This window comes from Mustela putorius, unplaced genomic scaffold (assembly GCF_011764305.1).
Source record: "Mustela putorius furo isolate JIRA1106 unplaced genomic scaffold, ASM1176430v1.1 tig00000738_pilon_pilon_pilon, whole genome shotgun sequence".
Lineage (NCBI taxonomy): Eukaryota > Metazoa > Chordata > Mammalia > Carnivora > Mustelidae > Mustela > Mustela putorius.
The window spans coordinates 7,213,148-7,222,897 of NW_025421463.1; the positions used below are offsets into that span (position 1 = coordinate 7,213,148).

Here is a 9,750-nt window from a genome sequence, read left to right on the forward strand (position 1 = left end):
GCTGGTCCAGAGGCAGCAGAGGCAGCTGCCTTTATTAGGGGCCACGTCCGGGCTGCCCTTAGTCGAAAGCCAGACACTTAATTTTCATGTCCCCATCAGCCGACAGGTACTCGATGGCCTCCAGGTTGAGGCGGTTGGGGAACTTGAAGGAGTATCCATCCGGCAGCTTGATGGTCAGGTCGGCATTATCGAAGGAGACGCACACCTGGAGGATGGAGAGGGGCAGGGAGTGGCAGGGGCCCTGAATCGGGAGCCTGGGCTCTGCGGTCACAGCTGGCCTGCAGGTCCCAGGACACAGGCTCCCTGGGAGAGGGGCTGGTGCTCACCGGCCTGATCACAGCAGGGGAGGGGAGAGAGGGGACAGGGGATGGGAGGGAGGGCAGGGTGGGACCTAGGTCTGTAGCTGCTAAGGCCTGCTCTGCCAGCCACCCCGCCCCTGGCCCCAGGCCCCAGCCCACCTCCATGGGGCTCCCAGGCAGGAAGGGGAAGTTAGACTCTCGAAGCTCCTCGCCCCAGGACCCTTCGCTTCTGCTGTTACACACGATGGTGTTGACGTCCCCGTGCGCTTCGAAGCGGGGATTGAAGTGCAGGCACAGGTTGTTGCCATCTTTGCCCAGGTTCAGGGCGAAGCTGCGGGGAGCAGGGACCACTGAGACCTTTGCAGCCGACCGCAGTCCCCCCTCGGACTGCCCAGTCCAGGCCACCAGCTCGGGGACTCACTGAGCAGGGAGGAGGCTCTAGTTCTGGCCCTGCTGCCTCCTGGCTGTGTGACCTTGAGCAAGTCCCTGCCCTTCTCTGGGCCTCAGTCTCCTCATCTGCCCCATGGGGGCTGTCCAGGAGGAATCGCTAAGGGTCTGACTGTGCGGATGGCCAAGCCCAGACTCTTACAGACATGACTTTGTGTCCCTCTGGTCACGGACTGACAGACCTCCTCCGCACGGTGACCTCTGGGAGGGCGCATGTCCTGTCTGCCTTGTGTATCTCTGTGCTCCTGGTGCCCAGCAGGACGGCCCGCGGTAGGTGCTCAAGAGCGGGGGTGGGGTGGGAGGTGGGGGGGGTGGCTAGCAAACCCATCATCATCATCCAAAACGCATTTGCTAAGTGGAGAGAAGAGCGGTATGTCCCTCGGAGGGTTTGGTAGGCATGAAAAGCATAAAGCACAAAGCATAAAGCTCTTTCTAAGATCAGCTGGTCAGCGTCACGGTCACTGAGCGACCCAGCATCTCACTTTCTCCACACAACCACCTCCCCAAGCAGGGAACTGACAACTGATTGGAGCGCCGTGCAGTGCAGTGCGGTGGGTTGACGGGTCCAAGGTCACACGGCTGCGGAGAGACTAGGCAGCTTGGAAGAAGGGCTGAAGGAGTGAAAGTTTGAGTGAGTGAAGAGGGTGGGGGCAAGAGGAGAGGACCTCCTAGAACCAGCAGGGGAGCGGACCAGCAGGGGAGCGGCGCCCCCATTCCCTCTCCCAGGCCCCCAGGGACCTCGGCTCCAGCCCACAGTGGGGGCGGGGCAGGCAAGGTAGAGGCCGAGGCTGCAGCTGGTTTAGCTTAGGAGGCTCCAGCGGGGAGGGATGGGGGCGACTGTAGTGGGGGCATCCAGACCCCGCGCGGAGGAAGTGACTCACCCAGAGAACGCGGCTGCCGTTAACCCCCTCGCCGCTGGAGGGAGGTGCGGGGCCTCCGTCACACAGCCAGGAGGCGGCAGGGCCAGAACTAGAGTCTCCCGGCTCAGTGAGTCCCCCAGCTGGTGGTCTGGACTGGGCAGTCTGACCCGGGACTCCACGCCCCTCCCAGAGCGGGGCCCGCTCCGCCGCCCGGCTCCGCCCGGTTCCGCAGCCCGGGCCCCTGCGGCCTGCTACCCCAACCTTCACCCTCTCACCTCTTGGCTTCGGGGGCCACCTCGCCCTGCACTCTGAGGCACTGCCCAGGTTTGAGATTCAGGTTGCTGGCGATCAGACCCTGCAACGAGGAGACCCACCCAGCGGGGTTAGAGGACACAGTGCGGGAGGGGGAGGGCCGGGGGCGTGCCCGCCCTGGATCCTCTGGCCCCGCCCGCGGGAAGCCTGGGGAATCAGGAGCAAGTTCTAGACTCTCTTTCTCCGTGTGGTCCCAGATAAGTCCCTGCTCCCAGCCGGGTCCATTTCCTGTCTGTTACCACTGCCGAGGTTGTGGAAGGCAAGATCTAGAAGTTTTTGCGATTCAGCTTGGGGATTTTAGATTCAGAGCGGCTTGGGAGGTGAGATGATATGTTCCATTCCTTCATTTAATAGATGGATGGAGAGAATCGGACTCAGAATGAGTGACACTGCGACTGGGTGGCAAAGAAAGGCACCTGGGTCGGCCCCCCTGCTGGAGAAGAGGCAACCCGGGGCTGGGAGATCCCCCACCATCCCCTTCAAGCCCCTCCGTACAGAAAGGCGCAGGGGTTGGAGAGGAGACCCCTAAGGGGCGCAGCCAGGCTCCTGTGAAGAAGGAAGAGTGAGCGGCCAAGGGCCAGACTCGGTAGCCCGACCAGCTCAGCAATATCAAGATTGACCGCACAGGCTAACTGGTGTGAGTGGTTCCTTCTGCTACAAACTTGAACCCCCTTCCTTGGGGCCTGCAGAAGATTCTAGCCTCCTTCTCTTCCCTTTAGCACCCCATCTGCAGGCATGGGGAATGTATGTGTGGAGGGGGATGGGAATTACCCAGCCCCCACCTGACTACCCTGCACAGAACCACCCTCCACCCACTAACCCAAGCAGGCGCCCTCTCGGGCAGCCGGTCAAATCTTGGCGACTTTTCAGAGCTCTCTAGAGCAGAGGATGACTCTGCCCTGGCCCAGTGACTGGGGACAGCTGCAGGGGGGGAAGGGACAGGAGGCTCTCCGGGGTGAAGGAGGGGGAAGGGACAGGAGGCTGGGTGTCATCAAAGTCAACACCCCACCAGTTTGCCACACCCTTCTCTCTCCCAGTATCGGAGTGCTGCAGACTGTCAAACCCAGGCGGAAATAACTGTGCTGTCAGACCCCGGAGGAACTCAGATAATTCTTAGGCCAGGAAGGGCCTTTAGGGGCCATGGCGCCCACCCCCATTTTACAGACGCGGCCACTGAGGCACAGCAAAGAGAAGGTACTCGGTCAAAGCCACACCCCAGGGACTAAAACTCAGATCTTCATCTACACCCCCCCTCTCCCCCAGCTGTCTGCCCCCCCCCCCCATCCCTGGGCATTGGGACGGGATCCCCACACTCACACAAGCCATGACTGAGGACCAGAGGATGTTCCCGCGGAATGCCTGCCACACCAGCTGTCTCAAGACTCAAGGGGAGAGGTGGGACCCTGGGCCGCTCCCACCCTTTTAACGGGACCGGGCTCCGGTAAGTCCCGCCCCCTAGAATCCCAGCCAATTGTAAGGCAGGACAGGGATGGGGGCCCACTGGAGGCGGGGTCAATGGAATTTTGAAGACTTTCTGGAGCAGAGGTGACCAATCAGAGTGGCAAGCCCCCCCCCACCGTCTTCCTTAACCACTCCCCCAGGGTCCAGGCTCCACCTTCCATTCCCCTTCATCCCTCCCCACCCCCACCAAAAAAATTGTGCTGTGGCAGGGATTGGGAGTGGGGGGGAGCCAGTGGAAAATAGTTTGAGGATGAGTTAGGCACTAGAGTTGGCGGGAAGGGGGCCTAGGGCCAGCAGGCCGAGCTCAGGGGCTACCCAGAGAAGATGGCTGAAGGGATCCAGGGTCCCTCAGCGGATTAGAACTGGGGTTCATCTGGCTGCTCCCTGCAGGGACCAGGGCGTGGCCTGCACTGCAGGCCTCTGCAGAGGGCCCGGGACCTTGAACCACAAGGCCCTGGCCCCACCCGGGCCTCCCCGGAAGCTGGGATTGTGGCTGCTGCTGGCGCTCCTCATTTAGCGCTAAAGAAAGCCTGGGCCGGGTGCCAGGCCTCAGGCTTCATGCCTCAGCCCTCCTGAGGGGCCTGCTGCGGAGCCTCCAAGGGCTCCTGCCTGACAGCGTCAGGCCTGAGTCAGGCCTGAGAGGGGGCCCCGGGGTGGGCCAGGCCAGGAGGGGTTGGGTGTCTGGCTCTTGCCCCCTTCCCTTCCACTCCTCTTCACATCTCTCTCTCCAAGGCTAGGCCCGGGCTTTCCCTTCTCTGTTCATTTTTTTTTTTTTAAGATTTTTAATTTATTTATTTGACACAGAGAGAGAGATCACAAGTAGTCAGAGAGGTAGGCAGAGAGAGAGGGGGAAGCAGGCTCCCCGCTGTGCAGAGAGCCCCATGCGGGGCTCGATCCCAGGACCCTGGGATCATGACCAGAGCTGAAGTCAGACGCTCAACCAACGGAGCCACCCAGGTGCCCCCGAGGTGGGTCTTGCAGGATGGGTGAAGAAGGAGAGCTGGCATTCCAGCATGAGCAAAGGCTCAGACGTGAGAAAGCGCACGTCCGGGGAACAGGGAGCATCTGGGCACGGCTGAAGTTTCGGGTATGCTGGGGAAGTCGGGGCATGAGATGGGAGGCCGACAGCATCTGGATCAGGAAGGGCCTCATTCCAGGGGCTGGGCCATTATTTTAACGGAGGGTGCTGGGGAGCCATGTGTAACTGTCCCTCAGAATAATGTATTACTTAAAATAGGACCTGATGAAGTCCCAGAACCTAAGTCAGGTTCGGTGGGGTGAGGAGGTTCGGAGCCGACGACTAAAGAAAGAATTCTTAAGACGTTGTTGGTGCAAAATGGTGGTTTATTAAAGCACGGGGACAGGACCCGTGGGCAGGAAGAGCTGCTGCCCCGGGTTGTGAGGGTCAGCATGTTATATACCCCACGGTTGGGGGGAGGTGGTGAAGGGATGGGAGATTTCAACAGAGTTCTCACATGTTAGGGAGGGCCTACAAGGTGCTGGGTGGGGGAGGCCTTGCCCTTATGGCTTGATCAATGTCGTCCTTAGGTCAGCCATTAACATCAAGATAATTGGGAGATTCTTGGTGGGGTGTTATGATCCGGCTATCATTTACATTCCCTTCTACCTCAGCCTCCTCCGGTTTACGGTGGGGAGGGAGACATTAGGGCTTCAGGAACCAAGAGTTCTTTGCCTCTGGAAATTTGTGCTATTGATAAGGTAACCTCCCTGTTTAGGTCTCTAGGACATCTGTAGAGCAAGGGAGATTCCTGTTCTGCAGGATTGCGATCCCTGCAAGTGAACTATTTATCGTTTTATGGCAGTCAGGGGTGCCTGAGGAACGCTACACATATGGAGGGGAGCGGGTGAAGAGGGGGTGCAAGACGCCAGCTTTTGCTCTGTCCTCAGCCAGCCTCCTGCTCCCTCATCAGGACCCATGAGAAATTATACTAGTTACGAGCATGTTTAGATATGGCCTTAAGAAAACCATGGACAGGCAACAGGCCTTTGGGAGAGAGGACAATATCCATCCTTGAGGCCGAGCGGCCGGGGATGCCCGACCTGCTCAGGGCGGAATGCCGCCTGCTGCATTTTTCCGTTAGAGCACCTGTGGCTAATCAGCTGCTCCCTCTGAATGTGCTGCTCAAATACAAACTTTATGCTGCTTGGCCAGATATATTTTGCCTTCCTTCTTATTTATCTATGAGGCAGATGATTAATGTACACCCTTCTTCGGCTCCTTTGTGGGAGCTGTCTCTGTCTAATAAATACGGGACTGAGGAGTTGTTCCGGGCCTGTCGCCCCCTGCTCCCTCTCTCTTTTTCTTTTTTCAGATTTATTTATTTATTTGACAGACAGAGATCCCAAGTAGGCAGAGAGGCAGGCAGAGAGAGGAGGGGGAAGCAGGCTCCCTACCGAGCAGAGAGCCCCATGCGGGGCTTGATCCCAGGACCCCAGGACCATGATCTGAGCTGAAGGCAGAGGCTTTAACCCACTGAGCTACCCAGGCGCCTCCCCTCTCTCTTGTACCCGACTTGTTCATGCCTCGTTCTTCTCCCGTGTGCCGTCAGGAAGCGGCAGCCATGGAAGGTTGTAGGGAAGGTAAGTACTGAGAGCAGACGTGGGGTGCGGGGAAGATCGCTGGAGCAACAGAACTGAGCGTGGGTGGGTTAGAGGGGTGCTCACCTCATAGCCAGGAACTAGGAGAGAGAGGTGTGGGGAGCACTGGGCAAGGGGGGGGGCGCTTGTTAGGAGACTTGACACCGGGACCTCCTTCTGCACATTGCCCTCTCCCTTCCGAAACTGCCAGCACTGAAGAGGGAGGAAGATGTGGACCAGGAGGGACTCACATCTGGAAGCCAGGTCCTCCACTGCCCTCTCCCCTGCCCCCCACGCCCCCACAGATGACTAATCCCCACCCTGGCACAGGAGGAGTGGTGGGGAGTGCCCTAGGCCTTGAGGCAGGCTCTCATCCCTCCTCCAAGACCAAGCCTCAGAAACCAAGCCCAGCTCTTTCATTTTTTCCTCTGGGGCCTCCCCTCAACCTCAGCACAGGGAGGGATGCGTGGAGCCGAGCTGCTGGGCTGCTTTTCCTCTGTGTTTCCCCTCCAAGTGCCACAGGCACTCTCTGCCTGAATCAGGGAATGCGGGCATCTGGGGAGCTCTGACCGAGGAGCGGAGGTGGTGTGGGCACGGTCCTAGCCTGGCTGCTGTGACGTGGGGCTGGCAGGCTGCTCTGGTCCAGGTCCAGTCCTGAGCTCTCAGGGCCTCGGGAGCTGCTCCCATGCTTCCTCCAACCTGGAGGATGGGCCCAGTGTCAGGAAGTGCATGCTGCTGGACGATGGGCAGTTTTGGCTGGCTCTGGGCCGGTAGAGGGGTGCCATGGCATGAACAGGCCTCCGGAAAAGCCCCTTGCGGAGTCCCGAGAGTTGGATTCGGGTTCTAGCCCTGCCACGCCGTTCCCAAGGTGGCCTCCCTATCTGGAAACTGGGGGAGGTGAAACCCTGCTCCCCGCACAAAGCTAGTCCAGGGTGGAGTTCATGGCTGTTGAACGAAATAGTGATTTTTTTTTTCCCCACAGTCTCAGAAGAGTTTGGCTTCCCTCTTGTCTCTTCTCCTAGGCTGAGATTACCTTCCTGGGGTCCACACTGCCGGGAGGTCTCCCCCTCACCCCTCGCTACCTCATCCCCAACAGTGCCCTCCTGCCTACTCTGGGGCAGCAAGTCTCCCCAGCTTCCTGTAATAGGGACCATGGTTTTCCTGGGTGACAGGGGCCCCTGTGCACCCCACCCCCACCCAGTCCTCAGGGCTTCTTAGAGGTGGCACCCTCTTAATCTGCCAGGCCCTGCGCGGATAAATGGGCACCTTATCTCCTTGCTTTCAAACATTACCTCTTTCCATCTACGCCTCCCCCCACCACCACCATCCTAGGCCTCGTGCCTGTCAACTGGAATGGACCGCACAGTGAAGCTGCTCTGGGCCCTGAAATGAACCTGAAATGAATCAGAAGGGAAGGCAAGTCCTAATTTGGGGGCTGCCTGGCTGTGACGGTGGCCAAGGTCCTTGAACTCTTTGAATCTGTTTCCAGGCCTGGAAAGTGGGAACATTACCATTCCCTAGCGGTTGGATTACAGAGGTGATGTTGGGGGGGCTCAGCATTTGTCCTCTCTTCTGCTCCCCCAAGGTCAAGGGTCCCCCGTCCTGGGACTCCTCCTCCCTCGTTGCCCTGCAGTGGAGGCAGAGAACTCTGTGGAATTCCTCCATCCTACAGGCTGGACTTTGGCTGCTGTGGTGAGATTCGAGCTCCGTACCCATGGACAGGGGATCCAGGCCAGCATGGCCCTTCCCAGCCTGCCCACTCCTGCCTGCCCTGCCCACGGGAAGGCTGTGCCTCCTCCTCCAGTGGGCAGTGGCTGGGAGGGCTGCCAGGCCCACGGAAACACCATCCACACCCCTCAGCCAACCTGGCTGGCCCAGCCAGGGATGGTGGGGCTGATCAGAGCCAGCTCCAGAGTCCTACAAGTCAGAGCGGGAATGGGCCCCAGAGATTCTGCACCGGACCCACTCCCTCATTTAATGATGCAGAAACCACCCTAAGAGGCTGGCCACTTGGCCAAGGTCACGCAGGGAGCCAGGGCTGACCTGCTTTCCATCTCCTGAGCTAAGGAGAGAAGAACACTGTGGTCCTGGGATATCTGGATCTCAAAAAAAAAAAAAAAAAAAAAATTTTTTTCCACTTGCTCCATGAAGTATAGAAAGAACTGGGGCGGGGGAGGGAGATGGCCCCCAACCTTAGGGGCTCTTCCAACCCCCACTTACCTTGAGTGTCTGTTTTTACCTCCCGGCCTTTGCTGTGCTCTTCTACCTGCCCAGACAGCCATCTCCCCAAACACAGTGGCATTCTTTTGCCTTCCCACCTGCTGTCTGCCCCCCTTCTGATTACAGACCCTCAGTCATCTTTGGGGAGCCATCCCTTCTCTCATACGAGGTCTGGGTGGGATCGTACCATTCATCAGCCCACTAGGGCTCTGGCAGGAGTCGTTTAATTTTTTTCATGTTTCTCTTTTGACATACTTATAGACTCACAGGAAGCTGAGAGCTTTTTGAGAGCTTATAAAATATTTGAGACCTGAAGAAAAAAAAAATACATTGGCTCCAAAAGGTTAAAACTGCAACGCTGAAGCCAATCAGCATTTACGGTGCTCAGACGTAAACCCTGCTCATCATAAAAGTGGAAACATTGGAGACCAGTTCTCCAGGGTTGAATTTTCTTATTTCCAAAGTGTGTCCAAGTCTTCCTAGAGGTTGGGCACGCCTACCTTAGATCCCCCAAGTCACATAATGTTTAAAACAAACATACAGGGGTGCATGGGTGGCTCAGTCAGTTAAATGAGCGGCTCTCGAGCTCAGCTCAGGTCTCGATCTCAGGGTCGTGAGTTCAAGCCCTGTGTTGGGCTCCTGGCTCGTTGTGGAGCCTACTTTAAAAAATAAATAAATAAAATAAAAAATAAACGTCGAAAAATAGTTTGAAACTGTATAGCCAAAAAAGCCCACATATATTTAACTTTCCGGGAAGTGGGTGCATTTTACTGTTTTATATAAGGTGCCTGAGGCCTGCATATCAGGAGAGTTTTGGGCAGCAAGCCACAGAAAATGCAAAGGAAATTGCTTTAAAATGAACAAATTTGGAAGGAGGAGATTTCCACGGCTGTTTATTTGACAGACAGAGATCACAAGTAGGCAGAGAAGCAGGCAGAGAGAGGAGGAAGCAGGCTCCCTGCTGAGCAGAGAGCCCAATGTGGGGGCGGGGGGAAGAGCCTGAGGCAGGGCTCGATCCCAGGACCCTGGGATCATGACCTGAGCCAAAGGCAGAGGCTTTAACCCACTGAGCCACCCAGGCGCCCCTCCATAGCTGTTAATTCAGTGGCTCTGATGCTGAGTAGGGGCTGAAGATTGAACTATGATTGATCATATCTATGTGATGAAGGTTCCATAAAAAAACCTCCCTAAGCTATAGGGTTTGGAGCTTGTGGGCTGGTGAACCATGTCCATGCTGGGAGGGCGACACACCCTAACTCCATGGGGACAGACATTCCTGCACTAGGCACCCTTCTGGAACTTGCCCTTCTAGATCGTCTCTGCATTCAGCTCTTCATCTGTATCATTCCATATCCCGTTTGTTACTGGTTTGTTACCAGTAAACACAAATGTTTCCCTGAGTTTCCTGAGCTGTAACAGCAAATGACTGAATCTGAGAAGGGGGCTTTGGGAATCTCCAATTTATAGCTAGTTGGTCAGAGGCACAAGTGATGCCTGGGGACTTAGGGATGGCATCTGAAGGGGGATGGGCAGGGAGTCTTGTGGGATTGAAC

The 9,750-nt window shown here is 57.2% G+C and overlaps 1 protein-coding gene and 1 long non-coding RNA gene across 3 annotated transcripts; one reads left to right on the forward strand and one right to left on the reverse strand.

Moving 5' to 3' along the window:
• Positions 1-3,371, reverse strand: LGALS1 (galectin 1). Its single transcript, XM_004743195.3, has 4 exons — positions 3,236-3,371; positions 1,882-1,961; positions 459-630; positions 1-205 (listed from the first exon to the last, which is right to left on the reverse strand). Exons 1-4 carry the CDS (start codon positions 3,242-3,244, stop codon positions 59-61), a joined length of 408 nt encoding a protein of 135 aa, XP_004743252.1. The 5' UTR covers positions 3,245-3,371; the 3' UTR covers positions 1-58.
• On the forward strand, positions 1,269-8,818 carry LOC106004902. 2 transcript variants are annotated; one of them, XR_006607815.1, is made up of 3 exons: positions 1,269-1,377; positions 2,273-3,359; positions 7,563-8,818. It is a non-coding gene; the product is annotated as an uncharacterized LOC106004902 (long non-coding RNA). The 2 variants fall into 2 exon arrangements; XR_006607816.1 differs by lacking the exon at positions 1,269-1,377 and adding an exon at positions 1,960-2,167.
• The last annotated feature ends 932 nt before the right edge of the window (positions 8,819-9,750 follow it).

Bases quoted from the DNA above. Each gene is read 5' to 3' on its own strand.
- LGALS1 (XM_004743195.3), bottom strand. The intron at 631-1,881 runs GTGAGAGGGTGA...TGCTCCCCGCAG, and splicing joins GTGGCCCCCGAAGCCAAGAG to CTTCGCCCTGAACCTGGGCA. The intron at 206-458 runs GTGGGCTGGGGC...TCCATCCTCCAG, and splicing joins TGCCTGGGAGCCCCATGGAG to GTGTGCGTCTCCTTCGATAA.